Source organism: Mobula birostris, chromosome 12 (genome assembly GCF_030028105.1).
Source record: "Mobula birostris isolate sMobBir1 chromosome 12, sMobBir1.hap1, whole genome shotgun sequence".
NCBI classification, from domain to species: domain Eukaryota; kingdom Metazoa; phylum Chordata; class Chondrichthyes; order Myliobatiformes; family Myliobatidae; genus Mobula; species Mobula birostris.
The window spans coordinates 29,540,278-29,566,470 of NC_092381.1; the positions used below are offsets into that span (position 1 = coordinate 29,540,278).

Here is a 26,193-nt window from a genome sequence, read left to right on the forward strand (position 1 = left end):
TTCATGAAATTCTGCACCCTTTTTTCTCCAAACATACCTTTGTTCATTGTGGCCAAAAAGTTCTATTTTAACTTCATCAGTCCACAGGACTTGTTTCCAAAATGCATCAGGCTTGCTTAGATGTTCCTTTGCAAAGTTCTGATGCTGAATTTTGTGGTGAGGACTCAGGAAAGGTTTTCTTCTGATGATTCTTCCATGAAGGTCATATTTGTGCAGGTGTTACTGCACAGTAGAACAGTGCACCACCACTCCAGAGTCTGCTAAATCTTCCTGAAAGTCTTTTGCAGTCAAATGGGGTTTTGATTTGCTTTTCTAGCAATCCTATGAGCAGTCCTCTCAGAAAGTTTTCTTGGTCTTCCAGATCTCAACTTGACCTCCACCGTTCCTGTTAACTGCCATTGCTTAATTACATTACGAACTGAGGAAACGGTTACCTGAAAATGCTTTACTATCTTCTTATAGCCTTCTCCTGCTTTGTGGGCATCATTTATTTTAATTTTCAGAGTGCTAGGCAGCTGCTTAGAAGTGCCCATGGCTGCTGATTGTTGGGATAAGGTTTGAGGAGTCAGGGTATTTATAAAGCTTTGAAATTTGCATCACCTGGCCTTTCCTAACAATGACTGTGAACAAGCCATAGCCTTAACAAGCTAATTAAGGTATGAGACCTTGGTAAAAGTTATCTGAGAGTTCAAATCTCTTGGGGTGCCCAAACTTTTCCATGGTGCTCCTTTCATTTTTTTCACTCTAAAATTGTACAAAACAAAAATAATACACTAATTTTGCTTAAAATGTTGAAGAGAATGTTTCATCTTTAACTTTATGACTTTTGGAGATCAGTTCATCTTCTACTCAACTATTCACAGTAACAGAAATTTTACTGTGAATTTCTGTGAATTTCACGGTGCCCAAACATTTGCATGCCACTGTACCTTGGTTAAGTAATATATAAACAATTTTTTCATAATCCAGCGTTGTATCAGATAAATGTCATGTACTAATTTTCAGGATATGCTGCAGTCCCTTTTATTCTAGTGGATAATTGCTAATTCTTGTATGGTTGATATTATTGTTCTCCATCCCCAGCTAGCAAGAGCGGTCTGTCACTTGAACTTCTGCTCTTTGCTGAGAGAGTTTTGGGAATTTGTGAGCAATTATATTTATGAACTGTCAGCCAGAGGCAAACATGATGTGGAATTATTATTTATTTTTCTCCTTCTCTGACTTCTGCTCTTCCATATTTTGTTTACTTTTCCCTTTATAGAATCCTTGACCCTGTCTTTTATCTCTACTCATAGGTTATTGCAAGCACAGACCAAGCAGAGTACAGAGTGTGGTCTCCAGTCAGGGCAGCTTGGATTCAGATCTTTTAGGTGAGAAACATTTTTCTGACACCCTTTCTTTTAAACCACAAATATTTTGTTTCATTACAGCCTGCGTGTAGTGGAAGATGACGGTAAATATTGATGCTATTACAGACAGTGGTACTTCTTATTAACTTGCTTTATGTCCAACTTAGGATAATGGATTGATGGATTGATAAATTGGTTTGTTATTGTCACATGTACTGGGGTTCAGGGGGAAAAACTTGTCTTGACTACCATTTATACAGATCAATTCATTACAGCTGTACATTGAGGAAGTGTGAGGTATAACAGAGTACAGAATGAAGTGGTACAGTTACAGAGGAAGTGCAGTGCAGGGAGACAGTAAGATGCAAGGTCACAACGAGTCAGATTGTGGGGTTGAGAGTACATCTAATATTAGGGAGCCATTCAGTAATCATATAACAGCAGGACAGAAACTGTCCTTGAGCCTGGTGTCAGGTGCTTTCAGTCTTTTGTATCTTTTGCCTGACAGGAGAGAGGAGAGAAGAGAATGTCCGGGGGTGGGTGGGCTCTTTGATTATGGTGGCTGCTTCACTGAGGCAGTGAGAAGTATAGACAAGAGTCCATGGAGGGGAGGCTGGTTTCTGTGGGCCGAAATCATAGGCAGAGTACCAAGCCATGATGCAATCGAATAGGATGCTCTCTATAGTGCATCAATTAAAAATTGGTAAGGGTAAATGGGGACATGTCAAATTTCTTTAGACACTTGAAAAAATAGAGCTCTTGATGAGCTTTCTAGGCTGTGGCATCAATGTGGTTGGATCAGAACAGGCTGCTGGTGATGGTTATTTCAAGAAACTTGAAGCTCTCAACATCAGTACTGTTGATTTAAGGAGGAGCATGCACACCTCCCTACTCCTGAAGTCAATGAGTAGCTCTTTTGTGTTGCTAACGTCGAGGGAAATGTTTAGGTCATGACATCATACCACTAGGCTTTCTGTCTCCGTCCTATGCTCTAATAAATCATTGTTTGAGATCTAGTCCGCTGTGGTGGTATCATCTGTATCTTGTAAATGGAGCTGGAGCAGATTTGGCCAGGCAGTCATGAGTGTACTGATTGCAGTCTCTTGGTCATGAAGTCAATGATCCATTTGCAATTGGAGGTATTGAGTCCCAGGAGTTAAGAGGTGAGTTTGCTTGGAATTACAGTATTGAAGGTGGAGTTGTAATCAGTAAAAAGTAATCAGTGTCCACATGCTCTAGAACTGGCCGTAGAGTGAGGGAGATGGCATCTGCCATAGACCTGTTTTGGCAATAGGTTGAATTACAAAGTTGTCTGGAAGGGTGGAGTTTATATATGGCACATCTAGCCTCTTGAAACACTTCAGAATGGTAGATGTCAGAGACACTGGTTGGTAGTCATTAAAGTCAAAGTCAGATTTCTTATCAAAATAGCTATATCAAAACACATTGAAAATGTTGCAGGAATTCAGCAGGTCAGGTAGCATCTATGGAAGGGTAATAAAGTCAACATTTCAAACCGATGTGTGAGATATTAATTCATTCTGAATCTATATCCTGCCTGCAGAGAATTCAGGCATGCAGTTTTTCTCTATGTATGTTTTATTGTATAATCAGCACAGACGATGGCCCTTTCTGTCTTCTGTCTTTTCTGTTGAATGGATCCTATGACCAATTTGAGCTTCAGATGAGTTCTCCAATTTAGGCCCAAATTAGGAATTAGTCTTGTGTCCATTTTGCTTTCTCTGGTCCATTGAACATTATCCTGTTCATCCAGGTTTCTGGAGAATGGACTTCCCTTGATTTCTAGTTTGTATGGTTAGTCTCTATACTTTACTGACGTAGAGGTTATTAGATAACGATACTCTATTTATCCATTTAATCAGTGATGTCCGTTCCTATGGTCATGGCGGTTAAGTCAGTTTTATGGGCCCTTACAGGTTATGATGGCGGTAGCAGTGACTCTGAGTGTGAAGGTGCCATGATGAATGAACAGGAACCCAGATGCCCACTGATGCCTGATTTTTGGCTGATCATCCAAATTCATCAAGATAGAGTTGAAGTTTACTCTCATACACGGTGAGAATAAGATGCTATTTCAATAATGGGGTATTCCTCCTCAATGTCTAGGTGATTGAAAAGTTCTGGAAAAATTTGTATCTTAATCTCTAAGGAAATAATGTCTGTTGATACCTTGTGTAGCCTGTCTATTAAGGAAGTTAAGTGATTCATCGTTATGTCATTTATTTTCCAACATTTGAGCTCAACAAATTTGAAAATTTCAAATACATTATCATTTGTTAATTACATTTAATTTCAAGCTTTTAATTAATTTGTTATCCCACCTCCTTTCTGATTTTTTTTGAATGAAAATGTGCTAACTCTGCAAAGTAAAAAAAAAATTGATATATTTTTCTAGAAATCTTATTGGGATGAAGGATGAATCTACAACTGAAAAAGAGGAAGAACTTGAGTATTTGCACTTGCATCGAACGGTAGTTAAAAAAATTGGCGAGATTTGTCGTGTCGTCAATCAGGTAATGAATGTGAGGTAGAAAATTGTTTTGCACTTTCAAAATCAAAGTTACCTTTATTATATGCACAAGTACTTGCGTGTACTTGCAATGAAAAACTTACTTGTAGCAGCACTGCACGCACACAGCATTATATAAACAATATTCACAAGAAAAAACGTGATAAAGAAGTCTCTTGTACTGCAAGGTGATCAACGTAGTTGTAGTGATACTAAACTCTAGTGATTAGGGTTATGCTGGTAGATCCAAGAACTGAATAGTTGAAGGGAAGTAACTGTAATTGAACCTGGTGATGTGGGACCTCAGGCTTCTGCATCTCCTGTTCAACAGTAGCTGCAAGAAAATAACATGGCTTGGACTGGTGAGATCTTTGATAACGTTTTCTGGAGGTAGCACCTGCTGTAGATAATACCAGTAGTGTAGAGGGATATGACCATGATGTACTAAGCGGAATCCATTACTCCCTGCAACTTCTTGTGTTCCTGTGCATTTGATTTGTCATAGTAGACCACAATGTAAACAGCGATTCCCTTGGTGATAACAGGAATCAACCTGTGTGTCAGTCATTCAAAGGAACCATATCTGAGAAATGACCAGCCAAGCTGTGTTGCCTTAGGCACTGTAGGAAAAGATTTAATAAGCTAATTGTGTATGAAGTGTGAGTTCATTTGTTAATTCACCTTGTTTCCCCATGTTTGAAGCAACTTTCCCACTGCCTTGCCAAACTGAATCCCATCATATAGCTGCTCACAGTCATTCAACAATCAGCAATCCTCATCCTTTTCCTGCACTCTTGTTTATACCTCTCCATTTATTCATCCACTGTCTGTACTTACTCCAGCACTGCAGCAGTGCGATTCATATATCCCGTGGTTACAAGTTTATGCACCATATTGAATGGTGAATATTTAACTTTTTACTTGAACGTGTGACTGTTCTGTCTTCACTTGAGAGAGAAGAGAATGCAATTCAGAGCAGAAGGTTGAAGCTGGAAGTAGATCCTATAAACAGACTAGCACGAAGGTGAAGAGGACTTGGCTTGCATGAAGGAAAGCAAGATTTCTTTTAACAAAATAGTATTTACGCTGAAGAGATTGTGACCACAATTTCAGAATGCCTTTGGAAGCACAGAATCAAATATCGCTATGATGATTGTATGTTTTAGTATCAATTGTTCGGTGACAATAAAGTATAAGTATAAAGATATAACATCGGGACATCTGGAGAACAGAGTTATACAGAATGATGCAGAGGAAAAATTTGCATAAAAACTGACATGGAGAAACTGAGGTGGGGATATTTAACAATATAGAAAAGAGTTGCATTTGCACATTACATTTCATAAACAGTGTCAAATCATTCGGTATGTAGTCAGTTCGGGAGATCAGCCCTGGCAAGAGATACATTTATCATTCTTCTTATGCATTTTTATACGACTCTCAGGATGTCTCTACCAGTGTACTGGTTGTAATTGAAAGCAAAAGTAATGGAAGAGACTGTGACTTTCCCAGCCAATGACATTAATTAAGTCCGTCTGCCAGGTACATTAGACTGCAGGCTTTCTTCCAGTAGTTTGCTGATGTCTGTTGCATTTAGATGTGAAAAGAGCCTGCAAGAGTACCACCTAGAAATCTATCATCAGTCCACTTCCTGTGATTGCAATCTTTCATTACCCATCTTCCACCTTTGCACTTTGTCAGTGCTGCAACAATCTTCCTCTTCTGGCTTGCTGTTGTTCTTTCAACTTGAAAATGCTCTTGCAGCACAAGACCTCTCCCTTGGATAGTGCACTAGCAGCATCAGTAATCAATAAGCTTCATATTTGGATGGAACAATCACCAATAACAGTACACATCTAAACTGCAGCTTAACTGATCAGACAAATGAAAACAAAGTTGAAGTCCTATAAACCCGAAGAGTGACATAAAATTTAGATAATGTTTAATTTTAAAGCATGTCATTCAGGAGGTTAATTGCTGTGATGACTACTTGGCTGCCTACAGTAATTAAAACCCCAAATTTGACCATTGTATCCAAGAGAATGCAGACCACAGAGCAGCTATAATTGAAAAAATCATTTTCTTTTTGAGACCAACAAACTTCCCCCTTCTGTCATCCGTAACCATCAATTCTGGAGATTTAAACATTCTCCATTTAGTTTGAAATACTATCATTACTTTAGTGATTGACATTTCTATTGGAACGAAAGATATAAAAGCTGATAATCGTGATTCTCAAATTTATGCCATAGTTATTTGGTCATAAGTGCCATTGAAGTTTCTGCATTTTTTTTTAAAAGCAATCATCTTCTTCTTGTTTTACGGCAGTTGGCACCCAGCTTAATGGTGCATTACCGCCACCTTCTGCTCCAGAGTGTGCAACAGACTTACATTCCAAATTCCTTCACCCAATCATACACACATATATACCCTAACCTACATTTTATCTTCCCATCTTTGGCCATCCTAGTACCCTATTCCTGCTTATTCATCATATCCTGTAAAAAAAACCCTGTACCCCTTAAGAAAGCTAAAAATACCCTGACCTGTGCTTTCTCACCCATGCCCAGCAACCCTTTTAATGTGAAATCCTGCACCCCCAATTCCCTTAGATTGATTATTATCATCTCTCTCTGTATTCCATACTTCCTGCAACTCAGAACTACGTGTTGTCCTACAAATATTATTGTTATTGATGTGTACATATAGTAAGAATCTGAGATTCCAAAACACAAAACTTTGATTATGGGCCTGTTCTATTATCCCATGTTAACCTTTTTTCTAGGCAATTTGTATATTTCCCTTTGTCTGTCAAAAATGCACTAACTGGCACTCTTATGCTGAATTTCATATCCTTATTGATGTTGTCTTGTGACTTTATTATGATCTTATCAATAACTTGATGTGTGTCCTATTTTAGTGTAATCGGCAAGACTGAAGAAAGATACTAACAGGAGAAATAATGAAAAATGGAGTATTTATTTATTTAAAGATCCAGCACAGAACAGGCACTTCTGGGCCAATGATCCACACCACCCTGCAACCCACCTATCTAACCCTCGCCTTTTCACAGGACCATTTCCAATGACCAATTAACCTACTAACCAGTACATCTTTGGATTGGGGGAGAAAACCCACGCACTCACGGGAAGAACATAAAAATTTCTTATAGAGGATGCTGAAATTGAACTCTGATCTCAGGGGCGCCCTGTATTGTAGCGTCACGCCAACCATTATCCTACTGTGGTGCCCCAATGTGAGATATTGGTGGAATTGGGAATATCGTGTTCATGGGATATTAAAAGTAGTAGGCTAGACCATTTAAGTAAATAAACATGTTCATCCCTCCCCACTGATCTCTCTCCTGGCACTTATCCTTGCAAGCAGAACAAGTGCTACACCTCCTCCCTCGCTACCATTCAGGGCCCTAAATAGTCCTTCAAGTGAGGCGATGAGTCTGTTGGGGTCATGTATTGTGTCCAGTGCTCCTGGTGTGACCGCCTGTACTGTGTCCAGTGCTCCCGGTGTGTCCACCTGTATATCAGTGAGACCCGGTATAGATTGGGAGACTGCTCCACTGACCACCTACGTTCTGTCCGCCAGAAAAAGCGAGATCTCCCAGTGGCCACCGATTTTATTCCATTTCCCATTCCCAATATGTCTATCCATGGCCTCCTCCATTGTCACGATGAGGCCACCCTCAAGTTGGAGGAACAACACCTTGAATTCCATTTGGGTAGCCTGATGGCATGAACATTGATTTCTCCGACTTCCAGTAATGTCCCCCATGCTCCCCCTTCACCATTTCCCATCCCATTTTCCCTCTCTCACCTTTCCTTCTTGCCCGTCCATCGTCTCCCTCTGGTGCTTCTCTCCCTCTTTTCTTTCTTCCATGCATGGCCTTCTGTCGCTTTCACTAATTTACTTACCAGCTTTTTACTTCATCCCTCCCATGTCAGGTTTCACCTGTCACCTTGTGTTTCTCTCTCCCCTCCCCCACCTTTTAAATCTACTCCTCAGCTTTTTTTCTCCAGTCCTGCCGAAGGTTTTTGGCTCAAAATGTTGACTGTACTCTTTTCCTAGGTGCTGCCTGGCCTGCTGAGTTCCTCCAGCATTTTGTGTGCATTAATACAAAAGCAAATTAATTTTGTTACCCAAAGAGATCAGACTGAGTTCCACAACAAGGTCTTATGGAACACCATTATCAATTTCCATCCATCTGAGAACTTCTTTCTAATTTCAACTCTTGGCTGCCCTCTTATCAGTTTTTAATTCAATTTCTCCTATGCCCCTATTTTAGTACCATTAAATGTACTCCGGTTGTCCACCGTGTTATACCCCGCCAAAGGCTTTCTGGAAATGCAGCTAAACTCTGTAAACATAAATGTTATTTTGTCAAAGAACTCTTATTTTCACTTGATGTAAACTAACTTGGCAGCATTTAATTACTTTCTGTTCTGCAGGATATTTTGTAATTAAACTTTTAATTAAAGATTACAAAATTGACCCAATCATTGCTGTCAAGTAAGTTCAATTATAATGATCCAGGCTAGCTTCATGTTGTTTGTAACAGTTATAATATTGGCCACTTACAAATCTTAATGGAACTCTAAATATAATTTCTCTGTTAGCTCTTATGTGTTTATTTCAGAATCCTTTTTAACTTTCAGCCACTTTGTTCTACTTCAGGTTAAATCGATTCTCCAATCCTCTTTTCATTAACTAAATAATTTTTGTCAAATTGCTTTTGACTGTATTAGAATTTACTTCCACCCAAGTATTCCATCATTTTGTGAATAGTAGAGCAAAATATGTGTTAAGTAGTGAGAATACTGGTGGATTCCTGCTTATCCTTTGGCAGGTCTGTGCATTGATATCCAAGAGTGAATCAAAGTGAGATAGGTACAGACCAAATCCTAGTGCAGTACCGAATGAATGAGAATCAGTTTCTTATTATTCATTGTCACCTAGTATCCACTGTGACATTGCCAACCTAGCCAGTTATCGTGGTCTTGACTAAACATTTTATAAGCATAAACATCTTTTCTGGCCTCAGACCATAATGATAATGGTGATATTTGGCCTGCAAGTTGGTGGCTAACACTGGGCATTCATTTTTGTTTTTTTTTTAATGTACTTTCTCTGTTTCTCACAGCGTTTGCTGCTTCAGGATCTACATGACAGTCATGTATGCAATTCATTACTTGTGGCTGAGAGTGAAGAAGATATTTGGAAGAATGAAACCCCTTACACTTCATATCGACCACGGATTATTGCTAGTGATGGTATGCAACTATTTTCCTAATCTATGCCCTTTATATATACAGTATGTTTGTTTTAATGGTTTGCTTTGGTCCATCTTTCAGTTGTGTAGAAGTATAGGCAAATCTGTAGAACCAATCCAAGATATTTTAAGAATCTTTTCCAAATATTCTTATAACTTAATCCTTTATATCATTCCTTTATCAGACATCAGGTCATTAGGATAGATCTTAATTAGTAGTTTACCTTGTGTTGGAGAGGGTCAGATCAGGTTCATGTGGACATATCCAGAAATATTTAGGCATGGAGCATGATTCTGGTTGAACATCAAAATTATCTACCTGGTCCAAACTCTTCCATTCCCATCACTCACTAGCAGAAGAAACTGTTTTCTCCAATTTATCATATACATTTAATAATGATTTCTAAGAGCCTGAAAAATCTTTCTATGTTTCAGCAATGCAATACTAATTAATATAAGCAAAACACATCAAAGTTTCTGGTGAACGCAGCAGGCCAGGCTTCGTTAGTCCTGACGAAGGGTCTCGGCCTGAAACGTCGACTGTACCTCTTCCTAGAGATGCTGCCTGGCCTGCTGCGTTCACCAGCAACTTTGATGTGTGTTGCTTGAATTTCCAGCATCTGCAGAATTCCTGTTGTTTGCGCTAATTAATATAATGTTTTTTTCAAGATTTAAGATATGAACGATGTGTCCTTTTTAAAGTCCAGAACCCAGAATTCTACACTGGTCAAGATATGGCCTAATCAGGGCTTTCTGTTCTCTTTATTATGTTTCTCACTCTCTAGATGTAAAAAGTAATATTCAGGCAATCTTCTTGAATATTGTTTTGCATTCAGGTATTACACTTTAGTGCTCAATTTAAAGACACTGCTAGAAATTAGAGTTTCACTGTTCCTAGCTTGTTACTATAGACTGGATGACTCTGTGCTTGTTTTGAATACAACCACCAACTTTATAATGCCTGCTTTTCTTTGTAACTTTATTCTGCCATCTACATAATCTGCAGTTTTGATGTTAAACCTATAAATGCCTTTACCTTATGTTGTCTATATTATGTTATAGAGAAGAACCCACTCCCCTCCCCAAGCACAGATTTTGTGGGAAAGCACCACTATTTCATGAGTTAGCTAACTTATCTCTTAAGTAATCAAGATTTAAAAACAATATACAAAGACAAATGGAAGCTAAGGGGAAAAAAGCTGGAACATTTGAACAGTTGGGGATACATCTGAAGAGTAATTAATTTTTTGGTGAATAATGTTTCGCCAAAACTGCACAAAGCTAGAGGTTAACACATTTGAAGATGCAAAAATAGGCAGTAGAGTGTGGTAACAAGTGATTTTTATTGTCTTTTGGTCAACTCAAACCAGTCTGGTCATTCTCTACTGGCATCTCTCTTAACAAGACATGTTTGTTCACAGAACTGCCACTCACTGGATGTTTTTTGATTTGCATACCATTCTCTGTAAACTTTAGATACTGTTTTGTGTGAAAATCCATAGCCACTTAGATCACATTTTTCCCCATACTGATGTTTGGTCTGAATAACAACTTGACTCCTTAACCATGCTTTTATGCATTGAGTTGTTACTGTATGATTGGCTGAATAGTTATTTGCATTAACGAGCAAGTGTACCTAATAATATGGCCTCTGTATATGAGCAATGCAGCTAAATCCTATTCCCTAAACTTACACTCTCAATATTGATTCAATTCAAGGCACAGTTGAATCTGACTCTATTACCCAATCTGGCAAGGATGTCCAGATACTAACCTCCCGTAAAATACAGTTTCCTTGCTCCATCATTTAGCAACCCCTCCCCAATTCCTTTACAAGTCACTTTAAATTTATGTACGCAGATTATTGTCTCCTCCATCAATGGGATCCCTATCACTCAATATAGTCTTTCAAAATCCCTCATTTTGAACACTTCAAGCCCTACAACAACTCCAGTTTCTACCTGTGATATAATTCCCACCACAGTTTTGATAAATGTCTTCTGCACACTCTCAGCTTCTTTGCTAAAATGTGATAACTAGGATTGGAGGGAACTCAAATTCTAGTTATGTCTGAACAGTAGATAGTGTCATAATGCCCTTGCTTTTGTTGTTCATGCATCTGTTCACTAAATCCAAGATCTCATATAGGTTTTTAATAAGTTTCTTGAGCAGTTCATCTTTCTGCAAAGACAAGTGTACATATACCGAGGTCTCTCTGTTTTGCCACATATTGTCATTCCAAATTTGGTGCCATTTATAGTTGTTTTTTTAGAATTCTCAAGGCTGCCAACTTCAGTTCCAGAATATATAACATAAAAAACAGTTGTCCTAACACTGGTCCTTTAGGAATTCCACTGTCTATCTTTTCCAGTTAGAAAATTGGCAGTCTACACAATTGATTTTGGTCCTTACACGAATTTATTATCCATGTTGTTGCTGCCCTTTCCTATGAGCTTCAACAAGGTAGTGATGTGGCACTTCATTAAATATCATTTGTAAACAAATATATGCCATTTTAATCGTATTGTGCACATCAGGCTTCTCCAGTACCATTACTTTGTCTAAGACAGTAGGATATAGGAACATAATTAGGCCATTTGGCCCATCAAGTCTACTCCGCCATTTCATCATGGCTGATTCATTTTCTTCTCAGCCCTAATCTCTTGTCTTTCCAAGCTCTTAAACTCTTAATTTGATTATGTAAACACAAATTAATACCTGCTTGTCATATTTGTCCAAGGTTAACTGCTTCTCACCACTGAGATTAAGCTGACTGACCACTGGTTTAATCATTGCTCCCCTGATTTTCTAGTGTCTCAATTATCTCATCTTTCTCAAGCTTTGGTAGTATTTCCTTAATAAAGGCAGATACGAAATACAAACTTAATTCACAGACCAGGTCTTCTGTCTTAATTCCCAGCTAACTTCATCCCTTCCTTTAATGATTTGTTGCATATTGAAAATATTTATGTTCTACGTAACATTGGCTGAAAGCATTGATTAACTTATTCTCCCAAATCCTTATTTCTTCTTTTGCTTCCTCTCTAGACTTTATAAAATTGGCCTCATTTAGACTCATAGTATCAACCTGAAATCTGTTATCCATCCCTTCCTCTGTTTCATTTTATTACTATCTCCTTTGTCATATGGGGAGAAATATCTTTGGTTGTGCTCCCCTTGTGAGTGCTAGCGAAATAGTCCAGGAAATTTGCTGAAACTGCATCTGTAAATATCCCCCAATGTTCTTCCATATTCCTTGGAATAACCAATTTGTTAACTTCCTCAAAAAGATTAGCTAGATTGAGTGCTTATAAAATATCCATTTATATATGAATGTTCACACTCTCATCAGCTTAGATTTCTCTTGTTAGGTAACTTTGTTCTTTATTTCAGATTTCTATAACCTCCCCATGTTAAATGTTATATTACTAATACTATAATTTCCTTGTTTCTCACCATCATACCTTTCTGAATATTAATCAGTCTTATGCAGTATATTCTCAAGTCAGTGGTAAAATCAAGGGGAAAAAATGAAACAGGTGTGCATTGCAGTTTATTTAAGCAAGTAGAGACATTGGAATTAAATTCATTGCAAGATAACCAAACTTGCACTTTTGAGAAGTGTATTTCACAAGGTGATGAGAAGAGGCAGGATTTTTTTTTTCTTGTGAGCAATCACAACACAGTTATAAAAATGACTAAGTTACAAAGCTATTTCCTCTTGCATCAGTACTAGACAGCCATTACAACCTATAGATCTTCTATCATTTCAAGTCAATGTGTTTGAAATAAAGGTATTAAACTCAACAATCCAAAGGATTAACAGATGTACACTATCAAATTGCCATATTAATAGCTAGAAATATGGCTTCCTCTCAGTTTAACATCTTGTAATAGCTCAGAAATCACATAGCATGTATAACTGTCTAAAAATTTCCATTTATTCTATTCCTCATAATTGTCCCAGTCTTAATAAGAACTGATTTAATTGGTTTATGAACTGAGGGAGATATCTTCCATTTAATTCTAATTATGGGAAAATGTTTTTCATAGTTTCTGTCAAAAGCACAATCAGTCTTGTGTTCCATAAGTCTGTTTTGGAAGGAACTATTTATGTTTTGTTTAATTCTCCCTCTTCAAATTACAGACTATTCAACAGATGATACTTATCAATCAAGGGATTACCTGGCTGCCACAATGCAGTTTATGCCAGGCCATTTTGCATGTGAAGTGGTGTGGAAGACCATCATACATATTCATCCTCGACTAAAGATGGGACCCAACATGGGTGTTGCAAGAGGTAAGCTCAGTTGTTGTTGATTTTACATTGTATATTTGTGTTTGGTGTCACTGCAACTCTTAAGCTGTTCTCAATAATCAAATTTTACCTTTGCTTGTTATTAAGTGTTCCGTTACTTAAACTGAAGATTTCTCTGCTGAAAGATGATGCTGGAGAGGTAGTAGTGGGGGGCAAAGAAATGGCGGACAGACTTAATAAGTATTTTGTGTCACTTTTTACTGGAAGACACCAGCAATATGCCTGAAATTTGAGAATGTCAGGGAGCAGAAATGACTGTCGTTGCTATTACTAAAGAGAAGGTTCTTGGGAAACTGAAAGGTCTGAAGGTAGATAAGTCACCTGGATCAGATGGACTACATCCCTGAGTTCTGAAAGAAATAGCTGAAGAGGTTTTGCAGGTGTTAGCAATGATCTTTCAAGAATGACTAGATTCTGGAATGGTTCCAGAGGACTGGAAAATAGCAACCGTCATTCCACTCTTAAGAAGGGGGGACAGAAGAAACTAGAGGCCAGTTAGCTTGACTTCAGTAGTTGGAAGATGTTCGAGTTCTTTATTAAGGATGAGTGTTTGGGGTATATGGATGTGCATAATAAAGTCAGCATGGTTTCCTTAAGGGGAAATCTTGCTTGACAAATCTGTTGGAATTGTTTGAGGAAATAACAAGCAGGTGTTCAAGGAGATTGGCAGCCTCAATAGAGAGACATCTGTTTAGAACAGAGATGAGGAATTTCTTTAGCCAGAGAGTGGTGAATTTGTGGAATTCGTTGCCACAGGTAGCTGTGAAGGCCAGGTCTTTGGTTGTACTTAAGGCAAAATTGCAATGTTCTTGATTAGTCAAGGTGTGAAAGGATTTGGGGAGAAAGTAGGTGATTGGGGTTGAGAGGGAAGTGGATCAACCATGGTGAAATGGTGGAGCAGTCTTGAAGGGCCAAATGGCTGAATTTTGCTCCTATGTCTTTTGGTCTTACGATGTTGTTTACTTAGGTTTGCAGAAGGCCTTTGCAAAGTGCCCTACATGAAGCTTAAAAAGATAAGAGCCTATGGTATTACAGGAAAGATACTAGTATGGATATAAGATTGCCTAACTGGCAGGAGACGGAGTGGAAATAAAGGGGGTATATTTTGGTTGGCCAGCGATAATTAGTTGTGTTCCACAGGATTCAGTATTGGAACCGTTTCTTTTCACATTATACTGTACGTGATTTGGTTGACTTTGTGGCCAAGTTTGCAGACTATATAAAAAAAAAAGTGGAGGTGCAAGTAGTGTTGAGGAAGCAGGGAATCTGCAGAATGACTTAGACAAATTGGGAGAATGGGCAATGAAGAGGCACATGGAATATAGTGTAGGGCAGTGTATGGTCTTGCACTTTGGTGGAAGGAATAAAAGCGTAAACTATTTTCTAAATGGAGAAAGATCAAAAATCAGAGGAGCAAAGGGATTTGGGAGTCCTTGTCCAGGATTAAAGGTTAACTTGCAGATTAAGTTGGTGGTAAGGAAAGCAAATGCAATGTTTGCATAAATTTTCAGAGGACTCGAATCTAAGAGCAAGGATGTGATGCTGAGTCTTTATAAGGCATAGGTCAGACCACACGATGTATTGTGGGTAGTTTTGGGACCCTTATGGGATTAAGAAGGTTAAAATATCAGCCATGATGAAATGGCAAAGCGGGTTCAGTGGACTGAATAGCCTAATTCTGCTTCTATGTCTTATTCTTTTCCGTGTTTTCAGGCCTACCATAATTTAACAGTGGCTGTTGTAATGATGTCCTTGTCTCTATTGAGGCAAGAGTATAAAAACTATTATCAGATGGTGCAATTTAAAACAATTGCCATTATTGTATAGCATATTAACAGTAGATACAATTTTACTGGTCTTGAAACGTCAGGGAAGGATCTTAACAAATATTAAATGCACACTTGAAGGATTAACAAGCAGCAGGTTGTTAAGAAGGCCTTTAATGGCCTTTATTGCAAAGTGGTCAATGTTGAGAGAAAAGTTTTGTCACAATTTAGAGAGTATTACTGAACTACATGCAGTTTTGGTCCTCCTACCTAAGAAAGGATAGAACACCATTTGAGGCAATCCAAAAGAGACTCTAGGGGTTTATTCCTGGGATGACAGAATTGTTCCATCAAGAGAAACTAATTAAGTTGAATTGACATTCTTTGGAGCATAGAAGAGCAAAGAGTGATCTCATTGGAATGTGTATGAACCTGCTGGTACACCACAAGTAAATGTCATGATGTTTTCTCTAGTGGGTGTTTCTGGTATAAGGAGACACAGTTGAAAAGTAACGGATAGTCATTTAAAACATACTTGCATTGAAATTTCTATTCGTGAAAGTTAGTGAATCTCTGGAATTCTCTATCCCAGGGAATTGTGCAGACTAGATCGTTAGAAGTGTGTAAAGTGGAGATTGATTAGCCTTTGATAGATCACAAATTAAGGGCAAAGGGATCTAGCTATGAGCGTCAAGGCCTAGGTAAATTGGTCATGATCGTATTGAATGGTAGTGCAGGGTTACTCCTGTGTCTCTTTTCTTGCGTTTTAGTCATTTAGTTCTTGTGGCCCATCAGCCATCTTCAAGTCTCTGATCAGCTTAATATTTCCTTTGGTTCCAGACTGAAAGGAATCAATTTTTCTATTTCCTTTGACATTATCCCATATGAAAGGGCATTTCAAAGCATACTATTTATTATTGGAGTGTTCTTAAAATACTGTAGGTGATGGAACTATAAAACAAAGTTAGAAGATGATGGAAATTCCCACAAGTCTGACACAACAATGGTTCCATTGAAGGGCAACACATACAGTGTTAAGTTTATCATTTTTCTTTGTAGATGCTATGTTTGCCTTGGTAGATTGTTTCTCTCAAGATCTAGTTACAAAGCCTTCATGGTTTGATAAAACAATATCAAGCTACCTCCAGTTTTGGGCACCAGTTCCTTTCAGTCTGGAACGTCTTGAGGACAGTGAAAAGTTTGCCGTTGAGATTAACTAGTAGTTTTTAGTGATGAAGTATAACAGTTACATGTATAAACTTTGGAAGCTAAACGGTTTTCCTTAGAGGACAAAAGGTTGAGAGTAGATATAATAGTTTTAAAATATGAACATTCTGATATACTAATGAAAAGCTCGTGGATGAAAGTTTTATAACTTAAGATTTAAGGTGAGCAAAAGAGCCAGTCATGATATTGTAAACAAAACTTGAGTACAGTAAGAGCAAACCAAATTTGGAATCTTCTGCATGATGGATATTATTTTTGTAGTAGCCTTCAAGAGGAAATATAATGAATATTTGAAAATGGTTAGAACTACCAATATATCAGATAAGATGATGTGTGACAGAAGTAGTTGTTATAGAAAGAGCCAAGAAATTTTATGGGTCAGTTAATTATGTTTTGTTTTCTGTAGATGATAAGTTTTCACTAGCTTTAAAGTAGTGCCCTTTGAATGTAAATACTGCTAGTGTACCAGCATGCGGTAATAGCTAGGTCCTTTGGCTTGTTCCAGGCTTTTAAATTAATAAGATCAAACCAAGCAGGTATCCGGATTTTAACTTGTAAGTGTTGTTTGCTAAGAACTGTGCCCTTGTCCCTTCTACCTGTTCAGTCACAGTTCATGTTATTGGAGGAGAGGAAGCTGCCTTTGTGCTGCATGACTTTAAAATTTCTCTCCTAACCCATATTATAAGTGTGCAATTTGTTTTTTTTTTCCAGCTATTCAGGCCCTGAGATCTGTTCTAAATGCTTTCTCAGTTGTGAATAGGAAAAACATGTTTGTGTACCAAGAAAGGTCCACAAAGTCTGTGTTTTATCTCAGGTAAGAATGTACGTCCGTAATGCTGGCAGTTTTAGTCCATATACTAAAAGGCCATAGAAACCATAATGAGTCGTATGAAGATTGGGATCGTTATGTGTAAAGATAGCAAAGAAGACAAGTGACCTGTATCTATCTAAGAATGATCCCTGACTGATTTCCTTGGTAGTGGTCATTGAACCTCTGAGGAGGAAATAAATTTTTTTATTCTTTAAGAGGCATCTTTTCATTTTGAAACCCCATTAGGTTTACTTATCAGGCAGTAATATGATCTGAAAAAAATCTTCATATATGAATTTAAAAACGCAAACACGAGGAAATCTGCAGATGCTGGAAATTCAAGCAACATACATAAAAAATGCTGGTGAACGCAGCAGGCCAGGCAGCATCTATAGGAAGAGGTACAGTCGACGTTTCGGGCCGAGACCCTTTGTCAGGACTAGCTGAAAGAAGAGATAGTAAGAGATTTGAAAGTGGGAGGGGGAGGGGGAGATCTTCAGATTGCGGCCCCCGCCATTGATCTCGACGGCTCCAGCAACCCAAGGCATATTCAAAACCTGGTCACCAGCACCATCAATGCGGGCTGCAACGACCATGGACACCTTCAAAGCGATTGCGCAGCCTCCAACTGCGACTCCGGCCTTGAACTTAGGCCGGGTCTTCACGTGCTGCTATTGTGACTCCCGTCTCCCCCTCCCCGCCACCAGTCTGCAACCCCGTCTCCCTCAGATCCCACCGTCAGCTCCTGGGCCCTCAGAGGCTCCATCTTCCTCTCACCCCAACCCTCCCCTCTCCACTGACACCATCAGCCTCCCCCCCCCTCCCCCCTCTGATCCTAGCTCTCAAGAGTCCAGCCTTGAACTCCAGGCCGGGTCTTCACATGCTGCTATTGTGACTCCTGTCTCCGCTTCCCCCACCACCAGACTGCAACCTCGTCTCCCTCACATCCCATCATCTACTCCTGGGCCCTCGGAGGCTCCTTCTTCCTCTCACCCCAACCCTCCCCTCTCCACTGACACTACCAGCCTCCCTCCCCCTCCCCGCTCTGATCCCAGCTCTCATCCGTGCCGGGTCTTTACCATCCCCTCCGACCTTCAACTCTGTGAAGCAGAGCGCTCTGTCCTCAGTAAGGGCCTTAACTTTGTCCCACTTCGCCCACACCTCAGCGAGTTCCGCATTCGTCATGACGCGGAACTGTTCTTCAGCCGGCTCCCTCTTCGAGCCTACTTCGGCAACGACTCTCCCACCCCCACCGATGACCCCTTCTCCCGTCTTCAACCCTCCTCTTCTTCATGGACACCCCGCTCTGGTCTTCTGCCTGCTCTGGATCTCTATTGCTAACTGCCAATGGGTCATCAACCATCTCGACTTCACCACACCTTGTTCCCATTCCAACCTCACTCCTTCTGAACGCTCTGCTCTCCACTCCCTCTGCACCAATCCTAACCTTACTATAAAACCCGCCGATAAGGGAGGCGCTGTTGTAGTCTGGAGTACTGACCTCTACCTTGCCGAGGCACAGCGACAACTCGCAGATACCTCCTCTTATTTACCCCTCGATCGTGACCCCATTAAGGAGCACCAGGCCATTGTCTCCCACACCATCACCAACTTTATCAGCTCAGGGGATCTCCCATCCACTGCTACCAACCTTATAGTTCCCACACCCCGCACTTCCCGTTTCTACCTCCTACCCAAGATCCACAAACCTGCCTGTCCAGGTAGACCCATTGGCTCAGCTTGCTCCTGCCCCACCGAACTCATTTCTGCATACCTTGACACTGTTTTATCCCCCCTTGTTCAATCCCTTCCCACCTATGTTCGTGACACTTCTCACGCTCTGAATTTTTTCAATGATTTTAAGTTCCCTGGCCCCCACCGCTTTATTTTCATCATGGACGTCCAGTCCCTATATACCTCCATCCCTCATCGACTGCACCTCTTCCTAGAGATGCTGCCTGGCCTGCTGCGTTCACCAACAACTTTTATGTGTGTTCCCTATATACCTCCATCCCCCACCAGGGAGGTCTCAAAGCTCTCCGCTTCTTTTTGGATTCCAGACCCTAACCAGTTCCCCTCTACCAGCACTCTCCTCCATCTAGCAGAATTAGTCCTTACTCTTAATAATTTCTCCTTTGTCTCCTCCCACTTCCTCCAAACTAAAGGTGTAGCTATGGGCACCCGTATGGGTCCTAGCTATGCCTGCCTTTTTGTTGGCTTTGTGGAACAATCCATGTTCCAAGCCTATACTGGTATCTGTCCCCCACTTTTTCTTCACTACATTGACAACTGCATTGGCACTGCTTCCTGCACGCATGCTGAGCTCGTTGATTTTATTAACTTTGCCTCCAACTTTCACCCTGCCCTCAAGTTTACCTGGTCCATTTCCGACACCTCCCTCCCCTTTCTAGATCTTTCTGTCTCTGTCTCTGGAGACAGCTTATCTACTGATGTCTACTATATGCCTACTGACTCTCACAGCTACCTGGACTATTCCTCTTCCCAACCTGTCTCTTGCAAAAATGCCATCCTCTTCTCGCAATTCCTCAGTCTCCACCGCATCTGCTCTCAGGATGAGGCCTTTCATTCCAGGATGAAGGAGATGTCTTTTTTTTAAAGAAAGGGACTTCCCTTCCTCCACCATCAGCTATGCTCTCAAACGCATCTCTCCCATTTCACGCACATCTGCTCTCACCCCATCCTCTACAAGGGATAGGGTTCCCCTTGTCCTCACCTACCACCCCACCAGCCTCCGGGTCCAACATATAATTCTCCGTAACTTCCGCCACCTCCAACAGGATCCCACCACTAAGCACATCTTTCCCTCCCCCCCTCCCTTTCTGCTTTCCGCAGGGATCGCTCCCTATGCGACTCCCTTGTCCATTCGTTCCCCCCCCCCCCCCAATCCCTTCCCACCGATATCCCTCCTGGCACTTATCCTCATAAGCGGAACAAGTGTTACACATGCCCTTACACTTCCTCCCTCACCACCATTCATTGCGCCAGACAGTCCTTCTAGGTGAGGCGACACTTCACCTGTGAGTCGGCTGGGGTGATATACTGCGTCCGGTGCTCCCGATGCGGCCTTCTATATATTGGCGAGACCCAACGCAGACTGGGAGACCGTTTTGCTGAACACCTACGCTCTGTCTGCCAGAGAAAGCAGGATCTCCCAGTGGCCACACATTTTAATTCCACGTCCCATTCCCATTCTGATATGTCTATCCACGGCCTCCTCTACTGTAAAGATGAAGCCACATTCAGGTTGGAGGAGCAACACCTTATATTCCGTCTGGGTAGCCTCCAACCTGATGGCATGCATATTGACTTCTCTAACTTCTGTTAATGCCCCACCTCCCCCTCGTACCCCATCCCTTATTTATTTATTACTTTTTTCTCCATCTGTCCCTCTCACTATAACTCCTTGCCCATCCTCTGGGCTCCCCTCCCCCTTTCTTTCTCCCTGGCCTCCCATCCCATCCCATGATTCTCTCCCTTCTCCAGCCTCGTATCCATTTTACCAATCAGCTTTCCAGCTCTCAGCTCCATCCTCCCCCCTCCTGTCTTCTCCTATCATTTTGGATCTCCCCTTCCCCCGCCAACTTTCAAATCTCTTACTAGCTCTTCCTTCAGTTAGTCCTGACGAAGGGTCTCGACCCGAAACGTCGACTGTACCTCTTCCTAGAGATGCTGCCTGGCCTGCTGCGTTCACCAGCATTTTTTATATGTGTTGCTTCCATATATGGATGTAACTTTGAAATTGTTTCAGCAGAATATCTTTGAAGAGCAGTTTCCAAATAATGGTTTCAAAATTCTGATTGAGAATAGTTCAAATTAAAATTTATATTGCAAAAAAGGAAGTGATTAAAGAAACAGGGATGAGAAAAAAATGGTATTAAGATTTTCAAATGATGTATCCATAATAAATCACTATGAAAACCAAGGGTAAATAGAAGAGGATATTTTGTAAATTTTTGGAAAATCTCCAACAGTTTAGGATTTTCATTAGAACAAAAGTGAACAGATGCATTGAATTAATAAGTAATTAGGAAGAAGTGGTAGAAATAAGTTTACCTATGAAAAAGCTAGAACTGGATGATCATGATTTTGCATGGAATACTTACCAGGCTATAAAATGTACTGCTAATAATAACAGTGAAAGTAGATCATAGCAAATGTTAAAAACAGACCAGTTAGAATTTTGTTGAAGAATATAGAATTAAGTTGCAGATCAGTGATATATTCATTGAATTGTAGAACAAGTTTGAAGCATTAAATTACCAACCAGTCAAGGTGATGTATATTTCTATAATCCAGTGATTGAAAGAAAGTTAGGTAATTAGATGTGGATTAGGAAACCAATATACAAGGGTCTGGCCAAATGGTTTCAATGTACAATACTGTGCAAAAGTCTTTGGTATGTATATACAGCTAGGGTGCCTAGACTTTACACAGTATTGTATTTGTCATCGTGGAGGGGAGTGCAAGTTTGTAAATCTGGCAGAAGCAAAGAATGTTAGGAATAGCAAGGGTGGAGCGTAGGAGGAAGGGTGTAGGACAGGTGGCAGTGAAGGAATGCTAGGGGTTGGGGGGGGGTGCTGGTGTGGGTGGCACAAGTACAGGCACACCCAACCCTGAGACACCAGGCAAGGTAATTTGATTCCAAAAAATTGGTTTATTGATCATTACAGAATGTCTCTCTGTGCTTCCTTGCTCCCTCCCTTTCCCTTTACCTGACCACGATTCTACAATCCCTGCCCTCTTCCCTCTCACAGTCTACAATAGAGACCCATATCAGAATCAGGTCTGTCATCACTCACATATGTCATGAAATTTGTGCTTTTTGTTTGCAACAGCAGTAGTACAGCACAATACATAAAATTACTACAGTGCTGTACAAAAGTCATAGAGATATAGGGTGCCCAAGACTTTTGTATAGTAGCGTAACTTTTTGATGAATATTTAATGGGTTTTTTTTGAGCCAAAATAAACGGAATTGTCTTTGTTCTTATATTTTAAGCACATCATCAAATACATCCCGTACCTGACACGAGAGCTGTTTTTCCTTTTGTTCTTTGCCTAACCTGACAGGCTGTCTGAAACGATATGCAGTGGAAATACACCAGATTCGGATAGAGAGTGTCAGTCCATGCTGTCTTCTCGCTCGTTGGCTTTAATACGCAGCCAGGAACCAATTCTTGCTGATGAACTTGTGGTGAGATTATATCAGGAACATTTTTCATAGCGTAATAGCTCAGATAATAGAAGAGGTTGTGACAAAATGTTATCAGGTTGTGAAATACATTACTAAAATTAATAGAAACATAGAACGCCTACAGCACAATGCAGGCCCTTTGGCCCACAAAACTGTGCCAAACATGTCCTTACTATAGAAATTACCTAGGGTTACCCATTGCCCTCTATTTTTCTAAGCTTCATGTACATATCCAGGAGTCTCTTAAAAGACCGTATTGTATCTGCCTGCAACAGTGTATTGTATCTGCCTGCAACGGTGTATCTGCCCATTCCACGCACTCACCACTCTCTGTGTTTTTAAAAAAAAACTTACCCCCGACATCTCCTCTGTACCCACTTCCAAGCACCTTAAAACTGTGCCCTCTCATGTTAGCCATAATTGAAATAGCAACTATATTTTGAAAAGGGATAATGAATGGCTATTTTTGTTAAAGAATATTAGACAAAGGTAGTTTTTGGAGGTAGGTTACAAATCAGAATTGATTCCTTTGAATGATAAAATTAAGAGATTAAAGGATTTACTTGCAAAGACACTATCAAACCACTTCTCATAACTGTTGATTTTCTCTTAATCTAGAATTCCAAACACTCTGATCTCATACCCACACGAAGTGCAGAGTCATCGCGGCCCATTGGTCAAGTGGATAAGCACATTCTGTTAATGGTACATGGTGTAGGACAAGCAGGTGCGATTGGTTAAATTATTTCAAATTCATGTTTAATTGTTATTCAACCATGCATGAATACCCAGGAATACAGCCAAATGAGACAGTGTTCCTCTGGGGCCAGTGTGCTAAATACAGTACCAACAGTCATACATAGCACAAGGCACATATAGCACACATAATTGCGGTAGCAGTAAACATACAGTCACACAAAAAACATCATGTAGCTCAAGTCCCTGAGTATCATGTTCCGAAGATTGATTGGGCATGGGGTGCTGTTAGCAAGAACAAACCCGCAGCAGTTCACTCATCACATACTAATGCAGATGCAGACGAACACAACTTGGCTTGTCGTCCCAGAGTGAACACAGGAGGGCAGCCCCAACCCAACAGGGCCACACGCCACACCTGGCCACCTGCAACAGGTGACTTCGTGCTCCTAGCCAACGCTACAACCGAGGCCAACGCAGCTCCCCCACTGTCGGTCTTTCCAGTAAAGGAGTGAACTGATCTTGCAGTATTCTACACTACTAATGTCCGTCAGAGTCTTGCGATCACGGGGGAAAACGTCCAAGACAATCACTTGCACCGTTTGTTTGGCCGCGCCTTCCTGTCGTAAATGGTGACACATTCCACAACAAGTTCATCTCCTCTGCTATCAAGCAACTCGCTGGTGGGGTAGACCTGCAGTACTTGATATTTTTAATATGCAGCAGTCTCTTGCGGTTGTAAAACTGATATAAAGGATGATCAATTGCACCTCTGGCTGACCCGAAGAAGTCGCTGCAAGTTTGTGTGCTGCCATCTTACAGAAAGTCCCCGGTAAGATGGCACCGATATGCAGCCTTGTTTTCAAACTGGAAACTGAACTATAAAATTAAAGACTTTTTTAATCAACTAAATAAAAAACAAAATATATAAATTTATATAAAAAACAAAAATGACTTTTATGTGATGTGGGACAATTAAAGCAAATTAAAAAATAATAATTTGTATAGGGAGAGCTTAAAAGTTTTCTTTGTTTAAGTATATTTTAAACCTTAGGCCAAACAGACTAAGTACAGTACCTTTCTGGTCTCTGTGTTACAAAAGTGGCATTTGCCAGGCTGTAGATTTGCATGGTTAAACTGGAAGTATGAGGTTGTTCTCTTGGGAATTGACGAGCGGACTAGGGTCTCTTCAAAAGTAAAAGCTGAGGAGTGAACGAATAGAGTTGGTTAAATATATGTACTCCTTCAGTACAATAACTTGGGGATTCTGCATGAGGAAGATTAGATAGAGAATCATCAAGTATGAACCCCTTTACACAGAGTTGTGAGAGAACAGAACTTGTGACCCCAGGGAGCAGTTGTTCTGAAGAGTACAGATGCATTTAAAGATGAGCCAAGTAAACATGGAGAAGAGAAGGATTGTGCTAATACAGTCATATCATGAAACGTTTCAGGAGCCTCAAACAGGATAAAATGTTAACTTTAACTGGACATGTTCTGCAGTTTTATAGTATTTCTACCAGCTTACACCATGGATGTTGGAACTATCAACTTGTGTCTCCAGTCCATTGCAAAATCTTCATAATGTGTGCAAATATGTACTTTATTAGTTTTATCATCTTTTGATTTGCAGTGTGTGGTTTACAGAGATGGTTTGAATAACTTTTTTGATGTTTATAGGGCCTGAAATCACAGATGAATTGGTGAAGGTCCTGCGAAGACGGTTGGATGAGGCAACACTTGATATCATAACCGTCATGCTGGTCAGGAACTGCAAACTAACTCCTGCTGATGTAGAGGTATAGCAAACTTTGAAATACACAGACTATAATAGGATGGAGGCTCGTCCAGTAAAGCTATCAATATCTAAAGTTGAAAGTAGGAAGAAAAAGCTGAGTGTTAATTTCCTGAATTTGCTTTTGCTTAAGTCAACTGGTGGCAGATGTCAATTTTTTAAGTTGCTTACATGGCTAACTTCATTCACCACTGTGAATTGATTCTCTGACCTACAGACTCACTATCAAGGACTCTTAACAACTCACTTTCTCAGTATTTATTTGCAGTTTGCCTTCTTTTGCACATTGGTTGTTTGTCAGTCTATTTATGTATAGTTTTTCATAAGATTCTATTGTATGTCTTTATTTTGCCTGCAAGAAAATGAATCTCAAAGTAGCATATGGTAACATATGTGTGCTTCAATACATTTTGGTTTTTTGATTAGCTACAGTGGCTGCTCTAAATAGACCAGCGTTTCTTAACCAGGGAGATTGAGATTTAAAGAAACATAAACATCATGTTTTGGACTTTGTGTGACTTTGTGCTAGTGCTCGCAGTGGTGGGCAGTGACCGAGCAGCCCCATTAGCTGTGTCTCAGCCCAGTATGGCAGTGCACAGCAAGACCGTGTTTATGTTGTTGAGTCCACTCTCAGTGTTTGATGCAAGGTAGGGGAGGCCATTGATAATTGGTGAGTGCTTTATTGCATAGAAGGGAGGACAATAGGCTGATGAGGAGTGTGAAGTGTGTTTTCCGAGTATCGAACGGACTCACACCACTTGGGCTGTGACATCAGCCTCTCCCTCCCAGATTACCTCCCCCAACTTCCCCTTAGGTGCTGCCAATTGACTTATGGGGGTGAACAAACCCTAGCAGTGTAGTGAAAAATTGGAGATAAATTTTCATTCCAAAGAAGGAATTTTTATGCGCCGCGACTAGCTGCTGGCCTGCCGCTTTGCTGTTGTGAATTTTGCAAAAGGTGGATTGTTTAGGTTAGAAGTGAATTGCATTGTGAAGTTTTTGTATATTTTGCAGTTTTCTCGTTTACTTATTTATTATGCTGTTCCTTTTTATATTTTATTAATCCCTGTATTTTACAGACATGTCTGATCATCTACTGTCTGACAGTGCAGTCTTTTGAGTTATTTCCCTGCACTAGTGCAACAAAGACACAAAAATGTTTGTCCTTACAATGAAAGCCACTTATCAATGGGTTTTACATT

General features: G+C 40.2%; 1 protein-coding gene across 1 annotated transcript in view; it reads left to right on the forward strand.

Moving 5' to 3' along the window:
- szt2 (SZT2 subunit of KICSTOR complex) overlaps window positions 1–26,193 on the forward strand; it is a 270,175-nt gene that overhangs the window by 128,580 nt on the left and 115,402 nt on the right. The window contains exons 39-47 of the mRNA XM_072273538.1: window positions 1,296–1,370; window positions 3,287–3,425; window positions 3,766–3,883; window positions 9,035–9,164; window positions 13,311–13,463; window positions 17,186–17,288; window positions 22,377–22,500; window positions 23,119–23,227; window positions 24,877–24,995. Of these exons, the coding sequence (XP_072129639.1) occupies window positions 1,296–1,370; window positions 3,287–3,425; window positions 3,766–3,883; window positions 9,035–9,164; window positions 13,311–13,463; window positions 17,186–17,288; window positions 22,377–22,500; window positions 23,119–23,227; window positions 24,877–24,995 (1,070 nt within the window). The remainder of the gene's footprint in view (window positions 1–1,295; window positions 1,371–3,286; window positions 3,426–3,765; window positions 3,884–9,034; window positions 9,165–13,310; window positions 13,464–17,185; window positions 17,289–22,376; window positions 22,501–23,118; window positions 23,228–24,876; window positions 24,996–26,193) is intronic.